The sequence below is a fragment of the Coturnix japonica genome, chromosome 6 (assembly GCF_001577835.2).
Source record: "Coturnix japonica isolate 7356 chromosome 6, Coturnix japonica 2.1, whole genome shotgun sequence".
Taxonomy (NCBI): Eukaryota; Metazoa; Chordata; class Aves; order Galliformes; family Phasianidae; genus Coturnix; species Coturnix japonica.
Window position 1 is genome coordinate 1,446,929 of NC_029521.1, and position 25,074 is coordinate 1,472,002.

Genomic DNA, 25,074 nt, shown 5'->3' on the forward strand with positions numbered 1-25,074 from the left:
TACATCCACCCACCCAATCCTCAACATCTGAAAACATATCCCTGGGGCCTAACAGCGCAATTCTGCTTCCTGACCTTTTATTCTCATGCAAAGAGAGAAAAGAAAAGCACTTCAAGTTCTTGCAGTGAAGGGAAGATATCTCTGAATAAAATACTTAAGGGCACACTGAATATTCTTATCAGGACTTGATAATTAATTCTTACAATGCTCCTTGCAAGTAGGTAGAACAGAAAGATTAGATTATTACAGGGCAACCATAACAGTATCTATACAGTGATAGACAGTAAAATGGTCTAGAATAGCTAAAATATTCCTGTGGAAAAAAACACAGATTTCCTGGAAGAGTGCCTGCCTTTTTTTCCTCTTCAATTCAAATCTAAATTCTTTTAAAATTTGTTTGGTAAGTCTGAACCTTATAATAGACCTGAATAATAAATGCATCTGCATGTATCTATCTGCCTCTTTGAAACACTGAGACTGTAAGAAACTTTGACATTGCTAAAATGACAAAGACTACACGTAAAACAAGTCAGTGTCATCTTGTCTTGCAGTGTTCATCCAAATCCCTCTAAAAAGCCCTTTGAGTCTTTCATAGAGAATTGACACAGCTATTATACAAAGCACGAAGGTTTATGTTAAGCTAAAACATTTGTCTAATCCAAGTCTGCCTCCTTTGCTATGCAATAGACCCTAGGCTTGGCAATTCGTCTTTTTGTGTTTTTTAAAACCAAATTTCAGTCTTTACAGAGCATGTGAAGAAAAAACAATCTACTATTTTGCAATACTTTCTGTTTTTTAGATGATGGTACAGCTGCATCCAAGCAGCAATCTTCTGTTCTTCTCCAATATCTTTACAGAGACTTCTGGAAAGACTCCCCTGGATAAGAAGACTTGGTGAGGGCTGTGAATCAGACATGCACTCCTGAGCCTTTCATGTCACCAAGGATCTGGGTGAAGCAGCATTATCTTTCAAGACTATTTTGAAGGGAAATCCACAGCATCATCTCAAGAGCAGTTAATAGCTCCATCTCTAAGGAAATAAGCTCCATCATCAGAAATAAGAATGACAGTCTCTCTGTTTTCCAAGCTTTAAAAAGCATTCTCTAATTGAACATACAATGCAGGTATACAGCAACTGCTTTTGATATTCCTACCACATCCGACACCTCCTTATTTTATTCTGAATCTCTATCTCATCAACTACTCTTAAATAGGAAACATTCACTATCAAAAAGCTTAGGCTTGGAATAGCACCAAAGCTATTTTTCTACGAGGAAAGCTATTTTCAACAGAAATATGCCATCCTTCTGTTGCACCAAATCAACAGGAACCACCTTTATAGGAAGCACACGTTGTTATGTAACAGTGATTCTTACTGGGATCTAGGCAACGTTAAACTTGTGCAGAGCTGTTTCTCATGAAAGGCCATATTAAACCAAGTTCTGATTACTGCGTGAGAAATAATGCCACTGAGGCGGCCATTTAAGCACCTGAAGAGTTCCAGTGCAAACACCAAGTTTTACATCAATGTGTGCAAGGAGCCTGTGCTGCAGGAGCTGGACCTGCCCACCCTGTAGCACAGAACAAGCTGGCACAACTGGGCCAGGAGGGACCAGGAAGGCATTGCTCAACACCCTACACTCAGCCTGTGTCCCAGCTGCACGAATTACTTCACTGGGCTTCTTGTAAAGGACAGTCTCAGCATAAGACGAGACACACCTAGTAGAAAACTCTGAAAAAATACATTATTTTTTAATTTAAATAATATAAGATCTACAAAAGAAAAACTATGCTCTGTTCAGCCTTCAAAAAACAAAGGTGCCAAAAGGATTTTTCTAACCAATGTTCCAAATCTCGTGGAATGAATTTTTACAAGAGGAGTTTTGTTTTATTTGCATTCCCTGCTTTTCCCCTACCATTCATCTCAAAAGGATGATAAGAGAGCAAAGATGCCTACTCGCCTTTTCAAAGCTCTTTTCTCCTTTAGGTGCTGAGAGTGCTTAAAAGCTAACGACGAATCTCTAAACAGAATACACTGTGTTACACATTGCCATTTCTGTGTAAAAATAATTATAGGCTCAGAACTCTTATCTTCCGTATGTTTTGTACTATCCAGTAACAGCTCTACCATCCCTCTGTTTCTGCATCTACATCTACCAAATCTGTTTCCACATCATCTGCATAAAACCACAGTAGATTAGGAAACGCAGTGTGCATTTTGGAATTCATAGACCCTTTCTCTTGCTAAGCTTTAAGCATATTCCTAAGAAGAGATATCAAGCTCCAGGTGTAGAGCTGGCAATACAGCCTGGAAGCCTGTTGTAGGGAACTGCCCGTTTTCATTCCCCCATCATGCATGCCTGGCTGGTTTTACTTACTATTGTGCAGCAGTCAGCTCTGAGATTAGAACAACTTTTGATACTGACTGGAAATCTGCAAAGAGGCTCTCCTTGAAAGAGCTAAAAGCTGTCAAACCCAAACCAAGACTTCAAGATCTGTCAATACCTTGGTTCAGATCAGATCCTCTTTCGAGGAATTATTTGCTAATGGCTAATAAAATAAGCAATTAATTTTTAAAGCTATTATTTTTACACTCAGATTTAATACCTACTTTGTGTTCCATAATAATTCTTACAGTAGGTACTTTTGGAATTAATGAAGACAATCTAGAGCATGTATTGCCTATACTTAAAAAAAAACCAAAAACTTTCTCCATTATAGACTTGATTTTTGTGTCTATTCTGAACAGCCTATATCAAACTGCAAGCCTTTCTCTTAGAAATTCATCACTCCTGGCCTTTACTGGTCAGCTAAGTCCACTACAAATGATCCCTTATCTGGATGCAGTCACTCCAGGAACACCTCTTTGACTTTCCTTAGCCAGATGAGAATGCCATCACCTGTGAGATGATCACCTACATCCAAGATAAATGAGTGTAACTTCAAAAACACTCAATTTCCTCATCTCTATTCAGGACACCAGCCCACCCCTGCAACTACTTTAATATTGGAAACATTTTGTAAACTTGGCATAAATGATATGACTGCTAAGCTGAGGCGCAAGCCTCAAGGCGCAAACTACAGGCACAAACTACAGGCCAAGTCTTTGTCAAGTACTCAGATGGGTGAAACCTATTCTTCCTGATGATGGGTGTGAAAGAAGGGAAAATAATTCAAGTGCTCCTTCCCTACTGCCATTCTCACTTCCCAACCCTACTGGGGCAGCAGCAATAGCACTAAGCCTTGCCATGCAGTCACATTCATCACTAGAGCTAAAGATGACACTACTCTTCCAGCCCTTGAGATGCCTGCGTTGCATATGCCTTGAGTCATCCTGCATTTAAATCCATGTCAGAGTTCCTCCCATGAGCAGGATTTGCCTGTGAGAGGACTAAGTATCATATTTCACAATTACCTGCAAAACATTTCAAGTGACTTCAATAAATATGTAAATATTCCTTTGTGGTGTAGAATGACCACTAACTGAGGCTGAAGAGCCAAGATAACTCAGAGCGGAAAAAAAAAGAAATGCATCCAAAAGCATATTCTCATGGGTATGCCAAGCTCTAATAGGCATGGCAGGGTATAGGAAACAAAGGCTACGAAGTACCTATAGCTTTCCTTGGTACCAGACCTGGATCATCTTACAATATTTATACTGTATTAGTCATAAGTCGGATCTAAATGTGAAGTGTCTAGGCTGCTAACAATTTAACTATGATTTGGATTCATACCTCCACAGACCTCAAGTTCTCTTCCTTCACACTGTACTTCACTAAAGAAAGCATTCCAGCCATCCCAAAGTCTACAGTAAAGGACCAAAGAAACAGAAGCACTACATGACTCAAAAGGCGAAACCAAAACCTTGAGTTCATCATGCTGGCCCCAATAATATCAAGAAATGTGTTCTGTCACATAGTTCAGACCAGTCTAAGAAATAGACCGCAATCCACACAATACAGAGGCAAAATGAAATAAACAGCAGGTCCTCACTCATCTGGACAGAGTCAAAAATTCCTTCAGACATCCAAATCTAGGTCAGAAGGAGGCATGAAGCACGTGGCAGCACAACATGAGCACTGGAAGGCCAAACTCTTATCCCGAGGATGCCTACAGAGGTCACGAGCTTAAAGTTTTATGTTCCTTGTCCTGTTAAAAAGAACAGGACTCAGCAAGCACATCAGAAACTGCACTGGGAGCACCATTTCTTTTTATCTAGCAATTCTCCTTTACCAGAAATCAGAGATAGAGTCCTCTTCAACAATGTAAAGATCAATCCAGGAGACCAGCTGATCTCTCTGTATCAAGGTAACTAATACTCTCAATTATTTTACTTCCTGTATGTTTAATTTTCCATAGGAAAAAAAAAAAAAAAAAAAAAAAAAAGCAGACAAAATAACATTCCTATAAAAGCTCATAGAAGAGAGAATAAAATTGTGGGGAGAATAGAATAATGATTTTTAAGCCAATATATCCATCTTGAGACAACCTTCAATGCACGTTTGTACATTTCAAGCAGTTTTACCAGCATTTAGGGAGGAAAAAGAATGCCTTGAGGCCAGCCCTGTCAGCAAATATTTTCCATCTTCAGTTTAACTCTCAACATTATTCCAGATGGATGCATTTCAAGCACACTTTTTTTTAAGCACCGTGAACAGCCTATTACGTTGATGCAACTTTTTTCCCATGTGAGCCATTATTTGCAAACACAGATACTCTGGAAACAAAGGTAACTGGTAATCTTCTAGAAAGAACACAGACACGCTTCATAGTCACAGTCTCTCATTAAGAAAATTCAAGGGGGATTTATTACAGTTGGATTTATGAAAGCAAGGCCAAAGTACAACTGCACCTGTTTCTCCATGCCTTCATGAAGGTAATGATTTTGTCATATCTGTTAGGAGACTTTCTGTCCAAAAGCGTCATGTCTTTTTTTAAACCACTGACGTGGTCTCAACAAAAACTCTTTAAAAAATATGTTTCCTTTGCCTATTTGCATTATATCAACAGTGTCCCATGCTCTGATATCAGTTTTCAAGTACTTTAATAACACTGCACTAATTCACAAACCTTGAATAACCCAGTTAAAATTCTCAGTTTCAAAGTGCATTTTACTACAAGCCCTGAGATTTATGACTATTTCCCAGTGTATCTGATAATCTGACAAGCTATTTGCAAGTCACACATTTAAAATAACTTTAAAGAGATGGAGAGATATTTTTAAAAGGCAGAACTTTCTACATACTCCTGTTCATTTGTATTTTCTAAGCATATTCCACATCACCAACTAAAGCCTTGCGGAAAAAAAAACTCCAAAAAAAGACACCTTTATTTAAATGGCAAATTGACACAAACCTTCATTTTGCCTTAATGCACTTTCCAAAGGCACCAGAGCCAACAGAGCTTTTCAGACTTTGCAAATTCAAATTATCTCTTCCTATTTCCTATTAAATCTAGAAAAGATCCAACTTACCTATCCATTACCAAGGAAAGATCTGAACTATGCAGCCTGAAGTCTTTTTTTCTGCCTATTCCTTCATCATTGTGGAAGTAAGTTTAACTTGAGTTTGTCTAGCTAAAGTGTCATGCATATGACACACACTTCTCTCCAGGGCCTTGCATAGTAGTTCTCTGGTCTCATGAACGCTATTTTAGACTGTATGAATTTTACAGTTAACTTACACTTTGTGCATAGGTTTTCTGCAAAGGTAAACTGCACCCTTGGGCAACTAGCAATGCGGTTTCTGAAAATAAATAAGTAAATAAATAAACTCAACTTTATACACTACAAATCTGACACGGGTTACAGACTGTAATCTTTACTCCTTTGCAAACTCAAAAGAATATCAACATTTTATAGCACATTTTCTTCTTTTAGAGAGACTCAAAATAAGCTCTCTGTTACCTACTTTAAGTAACAGTTCATTTATTTGTTCAAAGAGACCAAACATCACAATCAATGCATCTTGTTCCAAGCCTTACTCATACAGCTTCCTTTTGAAGATGTACCACTCCACCAACTCTGTGTAGTACCTTTAAGAGATGAGACTCCAGTTTACAAATAATCTCCCTGCAGGCCAATATAAATAAATAGCTAGATAGATAGACTGGCAAAATACATCTTAGAGCCCCAACGCCACAAGGAGTACAGGGCATGAGCTTCTGCCTTTGAGCAACAAACTGCACTTCTTAAATACTCATCAGCAGCTTTTCTGACTGTTCAGCTGCCTTAAGGACAGCCCCTCTTTGAAGATAATTAAAACAAGATGGAAAACAAAAAGGCACAAAGTTATGATAAAAAATAATCTGCTTGCTAGTTCAGTGACCATTTACGAAGCATTTTTGACCAAACTGTCCTTTTAATCTGAATGCAGTCAGCTGTCAGCACTGCCATCAGAATGCCCTGCAGCAAATACAATTACAACCACTGCTGTAATTTTCTTTTTTACCTTCTTGATGTTTTATCATTCTTTTGAACTACCGCGACGTTCTCAAGGAGCACCTCTGGCTTCTCATTCATGTGTATTCCCTGTTTCCTTATGATGTCAGAGAAATATACTTTTGAGGGTTAAAATGAAAAATAAAAAGAGAGGAAAGTCAAACGTCCCATTACTGAATGGAGGCTGAGAGACTCAATTCTGCACAACAGACCTTGGGCTCACTTCAGCAGGTTAAGATAGAGGAAGTTGTGTGGAACTTAAAGGATCCCCCTGGCAGACACAGAAAGGCAGCAGCAAGTCTCCCAGACAAACATTTCATTTCCATAATGCAATTCCACTTCTTTTGGTGTAAATGGAGAAGAGAAAACCTTAATTTTTTCATGTAGATACAGCTACTATTTATGAACCTTAAAAACTGCTCTGACAAACATCTGTATATTGCTGCCCACAGATGTTCTCATCACAATGATTAAAATACAATGGAAATAAAATAATCCAACAAATCAAGAAAAGGCGCGTTCATAAAAATCTATTGCATTGAGCAAAGGCAGGAAAGACAAAAGTACATGGAGAGCAACATGCTGCCAAAGAAGAGAAGACAGGTACAGAAAAGACATCCAAATTCAGAGAAACAGTTTATGTTGACAGAGCTCATTAAGAGCTAAAATGATGAATGTGCTTCTATCCATTTGAAACAGGGTAGAGGACTGGTGGCTGCAAATGAGGAGGAGCTCTGGAAGGGGCATAGGAAAGTATATGTCTCATCAGCAAAGAAAAACTAGAGTTTTGGTAAAGAACCCAAGGCATAAAGACACCAGCAACAACTACACAGTCAAAGAGCTGGCAATAAGGCAAAGAAGAAATGAAATGAATAATAGAAGGATGATCCCGAGAACAATACTAGGCTACTGTGTAAAAGAAACTCTAATGAAAGACAGCAGAACAAGCAATGAAAGTCTGAGAAGCAGGGTTGCATATTTATCTCAAAAAGAAAAAGGTACCACTACTGACTGCGTTGCCCAGATGATTCTGAGCTTTAGCTGACATGTTTTATTTTTTAATCAGCAGTGTAAATGCAAAGAGGGCACAACACGGTCACAAACATGTAAGCTGTCCTCAACACATGATACGGCGTTAAGCCTTTAGAAATACATTTGTGAACCAGCCCTGCCACAACAGAGCAACTGCCACTGGCAGAGAAGGGAGGGGAAGATGACTCCAGCCACCTGCTTTGAGAAGGCTGTCTCTAATCATGCTTGACAACAGCACTTCTGCTTGCCTGCACAAGTGATTTTGTGAGTACCCATCCAGAGGCAAAGCAAGACCCCACCGGCTGCCAAAGCATCATAACACATTTAATGGCAGAGCTAACCTGTGGATAAAGATACTGCTTTATCTAAAGCCCTTCTGCAAGACGTTCCTCCCAAGTGCTTTAACTCTTGGCACTTTAACCCCCATTGGCATCACGAGTTCCTTCTTTCTGAGCCTCTTGGATAGCTGTTCCCATTCCAGAAATATCCCTAAGCAGGATTGAAAATAGGGAAAACATTGGTCCTTGGAATCAAAGTAAAGTTAAAATTCCATGCAAAACAATGGTAATTTTAGAACAAAGTTTCCTTTAGAGTTGTAAAGCAATTTATTAGAAAAGGAAAAAATAAGCTGAGGGTTTGCAAACACAAAAAATGTCAGTGAGTCTCTGTCTCCCAGGAACAAATTCCCTCCTGCCCCACTCCAAGTTTTACCTTTATTCAGAAGCAGAAAGCTTAAGAAAACACATAGAGTGGAAATGCCACTCCACGCCATTACACAGTTTCCACGTTGAAAGTATGGCCAAGCAGCAAATAACTGGTATTTTCTAATTATCAAGTAGTAGTATAGAGTCATTTACCTGCTGACAAAGGTAACTCTCATTAACTTTACAAACATTTGCTTATATACAAAATCCTTTATTCACTTTCTAAACAAGGACAAGACAGACAGCGTGTAAGATTTTGAGGATATCAGAAGCAATGTATCAGCACTACTAGTAGTTAAAATCTGAAAGACCCTAGTAAATTAAAAAGAAGAGGAATAAATAACTGGACTGAGAAACAGGACAAGCAATGGGAGCTTGGACCCACTAGGAGCTTCCTGATTTGAGCTTGTAATTTTTAGGAGAAAGTCATTGCTTAGATATTATTCTGATGAATATACAGAAAAAAAAGAATGTTTTCTTACTGTCCTTTTACTCCTTTTATGAAAGGTTACTAAGGGAATAGTTCTTGTAAGGTCAAGCAGCAGAAGCCCTGCTGTGTGTTTTAATACAGCCAAATACTGTTTGACATTAATGCCTCTTGGTTCTTTTTTCCTTTAAATGCAACCTGCTGGTACTTTCCAATATTAATTCTTATTGCATATTCTAATATATGTATAACTTAATATATCATCATATAAGGGGCAAAAAAAGAAAAACGTGCAGGCACCAAGATGCCACAACAGGGTCAAAAGAAAGGAACTCAACATCAGCAGGACTTCACATAGACAGACTCTTCCTGGTAAAGCAAACCTCCCAAGCTATAAAACGCACTTCAAACTCAAAAACCTAAATGCAATTTCAAGCACAACTATGAGGCCTCCAAATCATAACTGAATGCAAACTATTAGGAAAAACATAAAAGAATCACTTTCCGTGTGGTTTGTACATTTATTGCCTTAAAGTTACGGAAATGAAAGAAATTTTGTTTGCCCAATGTTCTCAGAGACAAAGATCTTGAATTGTTGATTTTTTATTCAGCTTCAAGGAAACCATGTTATTTTTTATGATGCATTTGTCCTTCAGGAGGCTTTTTGGTGGTGGACAAGGATGAACTGTGATATCCAGTACCCATCATCAAGTTCAGCCTGAAGTAACTGTTTCAACTATCCCCCCTGCTGAAAGAACGGGTACTTTTGATTCCTTTCATTCTGTGGCTAAATCATTCTATGACAAATTGTATCAAAATAATAAATTTAACTAATTCTACAAGTATTAAGATGCAGTTTCAAACATAATACTTAGTCAGTCCTCTCATCTGTGCCTGTGAGACTCTGAACACAGAAAAGCTCAAGTCAGACTCCCTGCTGGCCACATTGCAGTTACGTCTAGTAATTAAATTCTTTGTATGGGGTGTATGTGCATGCATATATATATATATATATGTATATGTGTATATATATATATATATATGTATATATACACACACATATATAGTTTATACAGCACGATTTATGACCATCTTCTTTAGCCATTATTTTAACTGGAGGCAGTTTTGTACACTCATTTCATGTTTACAGATCCTCCTCCACAGTAATAACTGAGAAAAGCTGCCCAAGACAAACAAAAACCCTCAGAAAATTATTTTCTTCTAGAAAAAAAGTAAAACAAAACAAAAAAATCCTTAACCATGGAAAACATTCATTAATCCTTTTTATGATACTTTCTAGCATCCACATGAGTGTTATAGCATATTCTCCATCATGAAATTCTAGAGTAAGAAACCCAGCTGCAGATTTTTGATAAATGATCACCATAGGCAGCAGGATCAGTGGGGAAGACCATCAGATATTGCAACCTGATGTGGAAATAAAGGCATTAGCTAGTCAGCATATTAGAAGAGAGAGAAGAAATAAGCTTACACAGCTATGTAGGTGGAATTAGTAAAAAGAAAAACTTGTTCGAACAAAATGAAAATCTTCTCACTGAAAGCAGGAAGCCACTTGGGAATTTCCTGTCATCTCATGGCAAGCAGAGTCTATGACACCTGCTGTGAAAGGCTGAGCACAGCACCCCTCATCGCGGAGCTGGGGCAGGTTCCTGTGCTCTAAAGCAGGTTTCATCCACACTGCCATGGTCTGCACAACAGGCCTCTTCTACCTCGGGTTGCTGAGCAAGGAGCTCTCCTTCATTCCCTGAGCCCTGGCTGCCTACTGCACTCCTACATACAACACTTCCTGGAGCTCACTCCCTGGGCTGCTCAGATCCAGCCCAGAATGATGGGAACCTCTCCAAAAGCAGATAATAATATAACCGCAGTGGAATTAACCTATGTACACCTAGGGAAAAACAAAAAAGCAATAGCAGGGATGCTTTTAAACAACAGCAGCTCCTTCTGCATGTACAAACATTCTGCACCTCAGAACCTGAGTAAGTGTGGCTATGAGTAAAGCACTGCAAGTGGAAAGAAACAGCAAAACAAACATGTATTTGGATATTCTCCCACAGCCTGCAGTCTGCCTTCAGTCTCAGCACTAAACTAACTCCTGTATGGGCTGCTGGCTTCTCTCCTTCCTACTGAAGATACCAGGTTCCTCCTTCCAGCATCACAAAAACATGAGAACTGGTAGAGATAAGCATTTAAATTTGTTGGGATTTTAGCTCTGTGAAACACTGGTTAATAATAAACTGAGCCATGCAACTACAGCTCATAAAATCAAAGGCACAATGGTATGACAGCATCACAGATGTCCTCACTGTGGCAGTCCTTAACAAGTCTTGGTTTGGTCTCGAAGGGCACAAGGAGGTAAAACTGTTAAGCACATTCACCCTACTGAGCAACAGCTTTTAACTGCGGCAGACTAGTAGAAAAAACGCGTAGTTACACAGCAAAGCCTCCCTGACCATGCGAGAGATGCGCTACGTTCACTCTTTCTGGCTGGTTTTCAGTAAGTGTTGAAAGCTCAGATTAAAACTAGCAAATCTATACATAACAATATGTTCTTTCTGGAGAGCTCATAGCTCTGTCAAGAACTTCCAAGGAAGACATCATATCCTGTAAGAAATACTGTGAAATCTGTACCCTAGCACACTGTGGAAGAACAGAAGATGAAGTTCACATTATATGGCAGTGATGGACTCAAGAGAAACCATTAGGGAAAATTCAATAGACAGCATATGGAGAAAAACAAATTAAAAATCTACCAAACTATTTCTAGGTAGATGGAAACACTTCAGTTCAATGCAGTTGAATCAGTAAAGCACGATTTTAAGACCAAACACAAAATAAAAACAAATCACGTTATTTTTACATCTAATACTTCACTAATTTTTACCAGATTTTTGGTTTATGTTTGTTATACTTTGCTTTCTCTCTACTCTTTTCTTCTAGTATTAAAATATCCTGACTCTTAAAACCTTTACTTCTGGAGCATGTGAAACTATAGCTCAGCAAAACAAAATGCCTGGCCCTGCACTTACACAGACACTTATCTGACAGCTTTAAATGGTCCAGAATCTGCCTTACCAGGAGGTGAATGGAGTGTTACCACCATCACTGATGGTTTTCTTCTCACAGCTTCTATTAGGTCTTTTCTTCTGTATTTAATAGCCACTCCAGTTTAAACTCTCCCAGTGGAGAACCGCCCTTTAACAGAAGTCTGAAGCCTATTAAAATCAAGATAGATTCTGACCCACCTGTGGGTTTCAAATAAGAGACACCTGCACTAAGCTGACAAAGTGCCAGGCCTGCAAAATAAGCTATGAGCAAAAATCCCACGATACATGCTTATGATTCAATAAACCATTAGTCTGCTCCTCCACATTTCCTTGCTACTGGGCAACATGCACATGAGAAGTATAGCTTCATTTGGGATCTTAGTCAGTCAAATAAAGGCAAGAATAACAATGGAGCTGATAAGCCCCTTTCTCCAGTTCCATAGTTCATCCGATTTATCCCCATACTGCTTATCCCATCAGCTTACACCTTCTCAACAAATAGAACAGTTAGAATGCAACCATGGTAGTAACTTGAAATATACATGCTGAGCCAAGACAGCTGAGGAACTGCACCAAGTACATCCCCAAGTTCTATACACTATGATAAGAGATCAGCTTCACCCAACATTGTACGAAACGGACATATAAAATAATCTACAACTCTGAGCCACTCTAAAACCACAGCAGCATCCATGGGACTGACAATAAACCCATTTATGGAACGCCATTCTTGATCTCAGATCACGGTTTGATTTTCCAAATTTGTTCTCATTTCCAGAGCTGACAGCATTTTAACATCAACAAGCATCCATACAAGGCTGCTCAAATTAGAAACAATTCATGTGAAATTGCTATGCAGAGAGAACAGCAAGTTTCAGCTCCAGGAAAGCTCGATGGATGCGTAAGCATCATTCACTGAGAAACAGGGCTTTAAACTTTCACAGTTTCTGAATAGCAATCTCCCTGGGATCTCTTCTCCAAAGAGTGCAAAGAAAGGTAAATATTAGCTTTTCCTATGCCCCAGTTCTGACCTACTGCTGACTATTCCCCCTCCAAAAGTGACACGTTAAAAACTTACACGTTAACCTTGTTTGTTATTTAGTCTAAACGCATGCTTTCAAGCCTGGCTGGAAACTTGTTCACCACCCATATGTCACGTGAAGAATCACTTTTCAACACCAATGGCAGGCTCAGAAATCCCAATTTGAACTGAGAGCTTTACAATGTTTCTCATATCCTTGCACTTATTTGAACGTTTAAATCACAAAACCACCACTGTGTTACTAGGTTAAGTACACACCGCACACAAACAACTGCTCACTACTCCCCTTCTCCATCACTTAACAGAAACTGAGTGCATGCCCTCCTTTGGAAGCTAACATATAATTTAACACCACATTAGTGATTTCAGTCCATTTCCTTAAAATCATATGATAAGAACAATGACTGCCCACGTATATTTTCTCCCATGACAGCCAGTGAAAAAACAATTTATCCCTTCAGTAACTGCCACATGCACCAAAGCAATATGCTACGAAGTGCAATGCCTGCTCACAAGCACAAACGGACAAAGTCCTATTTCATGCATACACCAGGGTCTCTTTGTTCTTTACTGCTACATCCCTTGTCACTGGAATTCCTTCCACGTACACGCTTGCTGCTCTTTGTTATAAAACGTGAGCTTGATGGAGCCAAAATAGCACAACAGAATTTTGTTTCTGCAATTTATGGCAAAATAAAAGGCAGATGGAACACAATTACACTTCTTGTCACTTTCTACTCTCTGGCACCTTACATAACCATTAGCATGAATGCCCACCAAGTCTCTGAAGAAAAAGGACTATGACTTTATTTACTTCTTGTAGTCACCTCAACTTACCAGAACAGATCCCTCCTCTCTGTAAAGCAAAGTCCCTGCAGCCCCTATGTTCAAAATCCTGTAACGCTTCTCCGCACCTTTCAGCACCAAAAACCACTCCATTCAGGAAAGACACGTTCCTTTCTGCTCTGCTTTTCTTTGCATCTACTGAGAAAGCCCAGGAGCTTCTGCTTTTCCATGCTTCCTACCTGTGAGGAAGTTCTCCACCTGACAACAGCCACCAGGTCAAATACATCAATAACCATCCCCATCAGTAACTAATGGCTTCCTCCCATGTAACAGATCCCATAACACAGAGAGATGATTTTTCATCATCTTACCATCAAGGTATCATTGAAATGTAGGTCCCAGCTTGCAGCACTTTTTTAAAAGACCTTAAAAAATAATTCACTGTGTCGTTTCAGAAAAATTCATGTAAGACTATTCCAATAAAAACAATATTAGTGATTTGATTGATTGTATGCAGTGTCCTGGCAGTAGTATCACGGTGGTTTGTTTTTATTCCAGATTGGTTTTTACTGTAAGAAGTTCCATCGCTATGAAACTAATGCTTGCAACATTGATTTCCATGGCACTGTTTAGAAAGACTCCAGAAGAATAATGTGAATGTCAGGGCGTTTTATGTAGCAGCAGCGACATTCTGCAAGCAGTCTGGGCAGAGGATTTGCTCCGGGTTATTTTGAGGACTATCTGCAATACTCTACCAAAATGAGCAGGGCATCCGTACAGTGAGACGTGGTGAGATTCTGAATAGTCACAGTGACACCAAGAAACACTCAGCACAGCAACGCTGCACAGTAAAAACAGCCCAGCAACTTGGGTGCACCACGTATCACTTTGTCAGCGTGCTGTGTAATCATTTCAAATGTAGAAAATAAAATCTTAGATAAATAATAACAATAAAAGACCTGACCTGAACCAACAACAGAAGACATAAAATTGAGTAAAGGCTTCAGGACCACTTCATAGTCCTCCCAGAAGAATACCATGGTCTGCCTTAATGAGCTAGAGACAGAGGACAATATCTCTTTGGATCACTTCCTTAATTCTCCAGCCTGAGATCAGACCATCAAAGAGCCATTCTGAATGCAATGGATGCACGATCCCTGAATGAGCATCCTGGAAGGAAGGAACATCTTTCTTTACAGATGTTCACGCAGTACAAATTTTCTGTATCGAATAGACTAAAAATCTGGCCAGAGTCGCTTCTGTGGCTTCAGCGTGGATTTTCAACAGTGATTTCCAAGATTAACAAATAGAGCAATAGCACCAACAACAGAAAACCTTAGGAGATCAATTAGAATCCTGCAGTTGATCGCGCTGCCTGCCCTCAACACAACTAAGCAATCCACCCACAAGAACATCAGTCCGAAACAAGGCGATCAGAACAGCTGCAGGAAGTTTTACTCTGAGACACTGTCGCAAGCAATTGTTCAACCAGCCAAACACTGCAGCTTACACTGATTTGAACAAGCTCCAATACAGGACACTGAGCTTTTGCACAAGTTAATAAGATCCAATTGCTGAGGGTTAATCTGTGCCAATAAATGAACACTCTGGTGTCTGATCACGTGCAAGGAGTTTTGTGTTAAAATCCCCTTCTTTTTCACAACCATTTTTATTTCCCTGCCTTCTCACTAAGCTTTCAGAGCAGTAGGAGGAATCCCATTAATGGGACAGATAGGTCCCTTGGAAAGGTAGACTTTGCTGTTTCTCCTGAGTGCGCATATTAACCAGCGCCCACACTGGGGAGAAAAGACAGCAGAAGAAACAGTTTAGAGTTCATGAAAACTAACGTTTGGTGTAATTTTATAGCCATCATTTGCATGTACACAACTTACATGAAAATACATATGGATTAATGCAAATGTTCCTACAGAGAAAGATTCACACTGTGCTCTGCAGAACTAAGGGCAAGGCTGGTGATGAATCATTTTTTTTAATATTCTAGTTTGGGTATATAAATAGCTCTCTGTTTCTAGAATAATTACTACTGGAAAACACAGCTTCTGAAATAATACAGGCCATAATTAACCTTGGCTTCATTAAATCTGAAACAATATATTTTTCAAGTCTTATTTGTAAAGGCAAGTTGATTAATTTAAACGTTTCCCTTTGGAAAAGGAAAAAGAAAAACAAAAACGTAATTGCAATGAATTACCTACGTTGCTGCTTGTCAGACCTTGTGAACTCTGGAAGGCTCCAGCCGGTGCCCGGCTATCTGACCAACTGCCTGCCCGGCTGCCAGGCAAGGGCTCGCTCCCCTCTCAAGAAGCACCTTTGCTCTCCCCGAGTGGCTGCGGGGAGCGATGCTACGGGCCAGGCGCTGCCTTTTGCCCCACCGGTCTCCCATCCTCCCACCCGCTCCGGCCCCTCTGCTCCGGCTGAGCCCCACCGGGCGGAGCCCGTTCTTCTGCCCTGCCCACACGTGGATTCCAGTGCGGGCCGAAGCAACGGAGAGCAGGGCTGCTTGCAGATTCAGGAGTGACACGGAACCCCCGGCCCCGCCGGCTCTGCCGAGGATGCCCCCCGCCCAGGCCGGGCTGCCCCTACGCGGCGGTGCACGGCACGGCATGGCACGGCATGGCACGGCGCCGCAGCCGCTCACCGCGCCGTCCCTTCCCTTTCCTTGTAAGACAGCGCCAACCCCCGACCGAAGAAAAGTTTCCAAGCGAGCAGCAGGACCGCGACTCCCTCCCCACTAACAGGACGGACCCTTCTCCCCGCCCGCCGGCGCCGTGCTGCCCCGGGGCTCACCTTCCTGCACCGCATGGAAGGGGTTGTTGGCCTCTATGAGCTTGATGGAGTAAGTGATTTTCTCGCTCTGGAGGATGTCGTCATTGAGGTTCAGATCCGACACCGCCTGCTTGAACACCTCATCGTCCTTGGCAGCATTGCCCTCAAAAATGGCACCTGTGGGGAACAAGGAGGTAGAGGGCGGTGAGAGCTGTGCCCGGAGCTCCCCTGGCCGTACCCAGCCCCTGCCAGGCTCGCAATGCCAGCAGAGCATCCCGCTGCACTGCAGGCCAGGGGAGAGCGACCACTGCCTCGGAGACGGGATGGGAGTGGACGTGGGAATGGGGCCAACCTGTGCTCACGGCACAACGTTTGCGGCCCTTGGGGCAGCGCTCCGGACTGGGGGCACACACCCACACATACCAGTCACCTGAACGCTTCCATTTCACTATCCTGCTTATGCACTTAACATGAAAACATCTGGCGCCGTGCGTTACATAAGATGCCCTGTGCCGAGCATGTGTGCACACACTACTCTTAGTGCCCTGCTGTAGGAGCGATGGGATCTGTCGTGCTGGCAGCCAAAGCTCTCCTCGGGCCCGGTAAAGCGCTGCCGGTTCTCCCGGTGCGTGCCGGGGCCTCATGAGAGCTCCGTGCGCTGCCCCCGCACCGCATTGCTCCGCTCACGGCGCTCTCCTGCTGCTCGCCGGAGCGTTCTCCAGAGATCGAGAAATGCTGCTCGGGATGAAGTTTCGGCGGGGAGAAGCGGCGGTGATGCCGCGCCCCCAATGAAGACGCGGGGCCAGGAAGCGGCGAAGCGGGGCTACCTCATTCTGCCCCCCCCCCCCTACAGCTGCGGTCAGGGCTGACCCTGTCTCCTTAATGACTCCGCAATGCTGTCTGCCTTGGCTGCGTCCCCGGGCTCCGGAGGCGCGCGGCGCCGAGCGGAGCCTCCCGCGGCGGCCCGGAGCCGCTGCCCATCGCCCCGCATGGCCCCACTCTGCCCTTCCCTTCCCCGGGCCGGCGGAGCTCTCCCAGCCAGGATTGCTCCTGCCCGGCCCCCTCCTGGTTTTCTTTCTTTCCTTCTTATTTCTTTTTCTCCTTTTATTCCCACCACCACTACTCTCAAAGGGGCTGGTGGGAAGGACGGCTCTTTCATTCTCTGGCCATACTCCCGTCTCCTCCCCTACCATCTTCCACAAGTGATCCTCTCCGCCTCTAAGCATCCTCATTTCTTTCCTGCTGGTACCTTCCGACACCAGCCAAGAGGTGACTGCAGAGCCTCGCTTGCGCTCGCCAGGCTTCCCGCGGACATTGCCGTGCTCGCTCCCAGAAGCCACAAAAGTTCACATCAGCCTTTCCTTTGCTTCTCATTCATGCCCCTCTTCCTCCCCCCGCCGATCCAGCCTCCTCGCTGCCCAGGGGTTTTAATGAGATCTTACTCAAACCACAACAGTTGCGCGCACAGCCACACGCACACGCGCGGAGCCGCCGCAAACCTCGCCTCTCTAACCCTTTCCCAGCCAAGTTCCCCCCTCGCATTCCGGCTCGTCTGCCACCTGCTATGGCAGGGGACGAAGACCGAGGGATTATCACCCCGAAAGTTTTCCCTCCGAGCACGTTCAGATGATGCCTCTCTGTGCCCGGGTTCCGGAGGCGGCTGTTTGTTTTAGGCGGCGGGCAGGAAGGAAGCGTTCCCCACGCGAGCAGCTCCGAGCTCGGTTCCCGGCCCCGCGGGAGACCGCGTAGGGGCGCCAGGGGGCCCCCGCCCCGCAGCCCGGCCACACAGCTCGCCCTTCGCCCCCAACTTTGCGATCCGGGGGATCCGGATGCGTTTCCCTGCACCCCTCTCCCCCGTCTCTCCGCGGAGTTGGGCTCATTCGCTGCCTGAAAGATGACAGCGGTCGAACGAGAAGATCCCTTAATTTATTTATCTACCGCGTTCCCCCTCAAGCTCCCCCCCCCCATCCGACCAACCCCCCGCGTTCCCTCTCTTACCGATGTGGATGATGGAGTCCGCCCGCACCGAAACGCACTGAAATATCCAGGGGAAAAGCCAGAGCATCAACACTTCCATTTCCAGCCTCTCGCGCAGCACATCAGCCCGGGCTCGGTGGAGAGGCAAGGGGGGGGGGGGGGAAAGAAGAAGAAAGGCGCAAGGGCAGGTGGAGCAGGCGGCGCGGGAGGGCGGGATGCCTCGACACCCCCCGTAGCAAAATAATCCCAAATCGGCACGGAACGCAGAGGTTCCCCTCCGAGATCGGGGGGAAGCGGACGATGCGGAGAGAAGAAAGAAGGGGCCGAAACAGCGCGACGGTAGATCCCGGCTTGGCAGGCGGCGCGACGGAGCCTCCAGCGCTCGGTGTGTGCCGGGGCGCCGGCAGACCGCGAACTGCGGAGCGGCCCCCCCCGCCGCCGCCGCCGCCGCCCGCCCCCCGCGCCACGTCACTGCGGAGCCTCGGCGCTCGGTGCCGCCGGGGCACGGCGCGGCGGGGTGCGGGCGGTGGGCGACCGGGAGACGCGGAGGGGGAGCTGGCAGCTCCGCCACGGAGCGGGAGGGAGATGCGAAGCGGGGGGAACCGGCCGCGGAGATGCACGGAGGGATACGCCGGGAATGATGTTACGTATCGTGCGGCTGCCGGGCTGAGAGGGGCTGGGGATTCAGGAGCACGAAGGAAAGCGGGGGGCGAGGGGATGCCGGCAGGTAAGAGCGCGGGGTGAGAGACGGGATGGGGAGATTTCCCCCACCACCCCCCCGTGCCGGAAGCCAAGAGGTGGGATAAAAAGTGGTGCGGCAAAACCGCTGCTCGGCTTGGTTTGTTCTAGCTTTCAATGAAATCTAATTCATAAATTGGACGTGCGCGGACTCAGAAGACTAATTCATCCCCTAAAACAAACGCATCAGTGATTGCAGGCACCCAAACGTGACGAGCGTCTCAATACGCCGAGGATCCCGAGAAAACAAATTCATTCAGGAGCCCGAACCGTAATCAAAACCGCTGCCAAGAAGAGGGAGCAGCGAGCAGGATGTTACCAACGCTATCAAGTTGCTGCGGGGCCGGGGCGATACATACAGAGAACGTCAGCGTTCGGATAACGCGACGCACGGCGGAGTCCCGGAGGTCGCCGCCTCGGTAGCGCCGTGCTGCTCGGCAGGACCTGCCCGGGAGGGAGCGATGTGGCGGCTGGGCAAACGCAGCAGCCCGCTTCTACTGCCAGCGCCTCGGCCGGACGCCGCTAAACACTCCGGATTCTTCGGATTAGTCGCTTGCCAGAGGGAGCGTGTTTATTGAATAGAGAAAGCACAACACGGCAAAACCGCTTAGAACGGAGGAGCAGCAAACACAGACAGGGTTTAAGGTGAATGGAGAGGCAGGAGGGGGAGGGAACGCGCGTCTGGATGGAGCTGGAAGGGAGCCCTGTTGCTCCGCACCCACCAGCATCCTCCGGGCTGGAGGCGGTTACTGCGCACCTCGGAGGACGGAAAAGCGGCGGGCAAATGAAAACGAGAAACGCTTGACAAATAAATCACTCGTTAACAGCTCTTACTTACAGTCCCTGTCCTAAAGATGCGATTTCACACTGATCGATGCACAATGATTAAATAGCATTTGCCATATTTCACGTAATAAAAACACTTAATCCTGATAATTGGCTTCTGGGACAAAGATCAATAGAAATGTTCCTTATTTGACTACGTTAGCGAGCCAAAATTAATTCTGATCTACATTTGCTTCCAATCAATATGCACTTAGTGACTTACATAGGCTCTTCAAAAAGTTAAACACCTGTATTGACCGCAGTCATATATATGTCAGCAACAAGTTCACAAGGGGGACTTATGGGAAGTGGAGAGGAAGCGTTTCCACATCAGGCTGGGGAAATAGGCTTAATTTATTTGTGCTGGAAACACGCTTTGGGATCCCAGCAGCTATGAACCCTGCTATTTATGTAAGCACCCAGATCCCAGTCAGTTATATTCCCAGCATCTGGGAGCAGGCTTCCACCATCATGGATACTCCATCACTCATTACACATTACTGCAGAAGGTACCAATGGATTTACAGCACCCACAAAAGAAAGGCCTCTCATTCCAAAAACACCAAGTAAATACCCAACTCAAGCAACAGTCACTATTCAAAGATCAGCTCCTTGGCAACAGATGCAATTCTATGCACATCTCTAACAGCTATATTACCTTTGCAAAGCACTGCGGTGATTTTAAGCTAACCTATCACAAGATATCACTGTGCTCATTTCTGTTGTTAGAGCAAACGTGGAATGAAACTTGTCTATTCAGAGCTTGGCACTTAGCTCTGTCTCTCCCCGCTGCATATTCTGAAAGACAACTCCAGAACTACAGCTGCAGGAAATGCCTGCATGGGAAAAACCCCTGATGTTTGCTGAGCATATACTACAGGATGAACAAAGCTGCTCCCTAAGCGAGACCAGAACCTTAAGACTTTTTCTGGATCGTTGCCTATACTTAGAACACATGGAGAGCCTTTAAGATTCACAAGAACACAAAGCAGCCTGGGTTGGAAGGGACATCAAGGATCACAAATCTCCAACCCCCCCTAACACAGGCAGGGCCACCAGCCTCCTCCATGTTTAGTACTAGATCAGGCTGCCCAGGGCCCCATCCAACCTGGCCTTGAACACCTCCAGGGACGGGACACCCACAGCCTCTCTGGGCAGCTGTTCCAGCACCTCACCACTCTCAAAGTAAAGAACTTCCCCTGATACCCAACCTAAGTCTTCCCTCCTTCAGCTTAAGACCATTTCCCTTTGTCCTTGTCAATCTCACCCACCCCCACCCTCGTCAACATTTCTCCTGTCTTTTTCTAACCATCCATCTGCTATAGCTAAACTAAGACTTCCCCATGTAAAAGAACAATGTTAAGTGCTTAAAATGGGGTATGAAGCATTAGAGGGTAATTACGGATGTTGTCTGATGAGGGGGAAAACAAAAGAGATTCAGGGTGTGTGTAGGCCAGTCAGGGGAAATAACCTTCTCTGAAGATAACCCCCACAGTTTATTCAAGAACCTTTTAACTCCAGCAGGGGAAAGAAAGGACACTTAATGGGAGTGGGAGAGATTCTCCATCCCCGTCTGCAGCACAAATCCATAAGGCCTAAGCGTTTGTACTTAGCTAAGTTAAAAGCTAGCTCTTAAAACATACATATGTATCTATGTGACTGCACATAGCAATGATTACTATTCCCTCCCAAAGAAGCTCCTTTTCAGTATCAGTTACACATATGTCAGCTAATCAGTCTGCAGGTCTCAATAACTAAGAAAGCTAACTGAAAAGACTAACACAACATCGTAATACTCAGTCTCCTCCCCAATATCCAAAAGAAGGCCAGTAGTTAGCACAACAAATTAACTGCATTTGAAAGGAAGAAATCGAATAGTTCTGCTTCTCTTTGGAAACAATGATTAAAAAAAAGCCCTCCGATCTGTGATTGCTTGCTAAGTGTTTAGATTTTTGTGCTTACGGTCATTTGACTGTCATTCTCTTGCAGTGACAGCCCAAGATTTCAATGGTTTACTGAAATTTCCTTTAGCTTACAGAAGCCTTTCTTTTTTTCCTCCCTACTTTCATGGTTGACAGCACGGTATGATAACCTTCCAAGAGTAATGGACTCGTGTGTCTGTGCATGAAGAGGTTGCTGAATTATAAAGCTCTTCACAGGTATGCTGGTTTGGTTGGGATAGAGTTAATTTCCTTCGTAGTAGTTCATATGGTGCTATGTTTTTGGATATGCAATGACAATGTGTGCATAACACACTGACGTTTCAGCTGTTGCAGAGGAGTGCTAACACAGAGTCAAGGACTTTGCTTCTCATTCTGCACTGCCAGCAAGGTGGTTTGGGGGTGTGCAAGGAATTGGGAGTTGACACAGCCAGGACAGCTGAGCCCAACTGACCAGAGGAATATCTAATACCACACAGCATCATGCTCAGTAGTGAGACCGAGAGGAGTCAGCTGGTGGTGAGCAACTGCATTTTGTATCACTTGTTTTATTTAGGATGTTCCTGTTTTGTTCAGGGTTTTTTGTTTGGATATTTTTTTTTACTTGTTGCTCCTTTGTTTCTATTGCTGCTGCTTGTTGCTCCTTCCTTAGTGAACTGTCTCTACCAGAGCTCATAAATTTCCTATCTCTTGCCCTCTCTTCCCCCCATCCTCTGGGGTGAGCAAGCAGCTGTACGGTACTTGGTTATCTACTGGGGTTAAACTACAACTGCAGGACAGTTGACCTTCTAGCTTAATTTGTTGTGTACCTACTAACAATATGAAACTTTGCTACAGTCAACACTATTTGAATTCATGTGCCTTTTAACATACCATAAAGAAGGCAAAGAACTATTAGTCTCAGATTTTTACCTGATTTAATTCAGTAGAGTACACACAGCCTATATTTGTTTTAATTCACACTTATGTTTGCTTAATTCTATTATTCAATACTTGCCGTATCTTGATAAGACTCATATCTACTTCCCCACTCCTCTCTTCCAATTGTGGCTTTTCATGCCTTGTTTCTCCTTAGCAGGCACTTTCTTTACAATATATGAAGGCATTCATAGGCTTTCCCAACGTTCCACATGTTCCTGATACAGTTATTTTAGACTCTGGTAGGCTGTATCAGAGTTGGTAAATGTAACCTGTCTTGGCATTTCTACTGAATAAGTAGAATAAACTCAAAAGCAATCTCCTCATTCACAACATCTTACTACCACCACTAGGTACCTTGGAAACAGCTCTAAAACTCTGATGGACAAAGAATTATTTGTCAGGACCATTGGAGATGCGAGTAAAACTCATACTCATGGGAAAAATATCTTCTCCATTTCTAAGCAAGGCCCTTGTCATTATATCCACTGGACACTTAGAAAAGTCTAAGTTCCATAAGTTGGCTTTCTGAGCTGGGCTTTTTCCTAAAAAATTTAAGACATGAAACAAAGTAAGTACAACTGGTGTGTCTGTAACAGTACAATTCCATAAAGATGCAAGCTTCTGAAGGACAAAATGTTCATTAGCTATTCATAATTTAACAGTAGCTACATCAAAATAAATCTCAGAACTTGGCACACAACTAAGAGAGAGAAATACTACAAATTTATCTGCAAAAGAGAAGTAATCATCTCCAAGGAATTCCTGCTTCTATTAGGGCAGACAGGAAAGCAGAAATAATTCTGTGTCTATGGTCCAAATCATTACAAGTTGCTTTGTGTTGCAACATCTGCAGTGAGCAGGATGTCCAGTCTCAATCTGTCTTTCATGAATACTGAGACATTGCTAAAGCAGTTGTCCTTCTGTCTTCATAGAAACCCAAAGGGTTCAAGTCCAAGTACAAAACCAAAACCAGAAAAACCCCAGATCTCATTACCTGTATAACCACCATAAATACGTACTGACTGATCTCACACCTTCTCACATAACAGGTCAGGAATGGCACCTGTGTTGTATAGATACTTCACTACAAACACATTTCCCAACACTCTCACTATTATAAAACTTAACGCTTAACTCTAAGAATATATCCTTCCCTTGTTAGGATTGATACAAATGATGGGGAGGGTACACCTGCCAAAGGAAATTACTAGAAGTTGTCCTGCAGTTCACTTCACTAGGACACTGGAAAAGTCATATTCTTGCTGCTCCTCACTTTACCCATCCAGACAGTGACAAAACCAGTAAAGCAGGTGCTGCTGTATGGTGTGGCAGATAAAAAAGACTGAACAAGTACATTTGAAAAGTTGTGCCCTCCAGTCAAGTCATGGTAACTGATCTTCTGTTTGCTGCTACTTCATTGTCAAAGCTACAGAGGAGCCATGTAAGCAGAAGGATTTTGCTACAAGCCAGCAAACTATCCTTTGCTGCATCTCAGCCAAATAAGGACCTTTCAATTGCACTAACTCAGCCTTTCGCTATCACTAAATACTGATGCAGTTTCTATGTGCAGAGTCCTTTAAAAGCCTCACAGTGAGAAGTACTCTAAATGGAAAGTAATTTTACATTAAAGAAAACCTGATCTTTCTCAACAGTCCAATCTGAAACATATTAAATATAATGACTGTTTCACAATGGGCCGCTTCTTCCAGCTAGTAGGTTCTCTTTTTTGACATGTTGTGTTGTGCCATGTAGCGTATTTTTTTTTTCCAGCTTGCTATTGCAACATCTATTTTGCAGCCATTTGTACAAACAAGTAAATATTTGCTTTTTCAGTGACTCTATTAACATTAATGGAAGCCACACACACAGAGCAGGGGACAATACATTCTCACAGGGATCTGCATCCTCTCTTCAGGAAATATTTGCCAGTCATGGAGTTCATAATTCATACTCACATATTCAGGAATGTATGAAATGAAGACTTTATAACAGAAACATCCATTTGACTCTCACTGTATGCCTGACTTCAAGATTTATTGCAGTAAACTTTTTCTTTATTGCAAATCTGGGTGAGGGTGCATTCAAACCAACCACTGTGATAATCTGTCATGGTACTGAATAATGTTTTATACATTTTCAGTTTCCCCAGATTGGTTTTTTTTGTTTGTGTTTTTTTTTAAGCAGTTTCATCCTGCAGTTGGAGCAAAGGGGTGGCAATTCCTGGGCTCCATTCCCACCAGAGTCACCATTTCATTTCATGACTAATCGAGTGGACTGTTGCATGAACATTGTATTCAGTTCTCAGTTTAAGGGGGAACAAGAACATCAAGTTCCTTTCCTTAGTTGCTGGCCTTGGTCAGCTGTCCTACTTCTCTAGGAGGTGTAGAG

The 25,074-nt window shown here is 43.5% G+C and overlaps 2 protein-coding genes and 1 long non-coding RNA gene across 6 annotated transcripts in view; 2 read left to right on the forward strand and 1 right to left on the reverse strand.

Annotated features, from left to right (window-relative positions):
- GRID1 (glutamate ionotropic receptor delta type subunit 1) overlaps positions 1 to 18,390 on the reverse strand; it is a 484,592-nt gene extending 466,202 nt beyond the window's left edge. For all 4 annotated transcript variants that reach the window (XR_004307682.1, XM_032445260.1, XM_032445261.1 and 1 more), the window contains exons 1-2: positions 18,284 to 18,390; positions 16,307 to 16,462 (exon numbers count right to left, since the gene is read on the reverse strand). Coding sequence is in view for 3 of the 4 variants with exons in the window: in XM_032445260.1 (XP_032301151.1) it covers positions 16,307 to 16,462; positions 18,284 to 18,362 (235 nt within the window). In the remaining variant the exon portion in view is untranslated. The remainder of the gene's footprint in view (positions 1 to 16,306; positions 16,463 to 18,283) is intronic.
- A 152-nt stretch (positions 18,391 to 18,542) lies between these two features.
- LOC107315550 (translation initiation factor IF-2) lies at positions 18,543 to 19,933 on the forward strand. The gene is made up of 2 exons (XM_032445262.1): positions 18,543 to 18,989; positions 19,112 to 19,933. The coding sequence occupies exons 1-2, from the start codon at positions 18,563 to 18,565 to the stop codon at positions 19,126 to 19,128; spliced, it is 444 nt and encodes a 147-aa protein (XP_032301153.1). The 5' UTR covers positions 18,543 to 18,562; the 3' UTR covers positions 19,129 to 19,933.
- A 1,905-nt stretch (positions 19,934 to 21,838) lies between these two features.
- The window catches only part of LOC116653619, a 20,214-nt gene continuing 16,978 nt past the window's right edge, over positions 21,839 to 25,074 (forward strand). The window contains exons 1-2 of the long non-coding RNA XR_004307801.1: positions 21,839 to 21,984; positions 22,093 to 22,284. This is a non-coding gene — a long non-coding RNA (uncharacterized LOC116653619). The remainder of the gene's footprint in view (positions 21,985 to 22,092; positions 22,285 to 25,074) is intronic.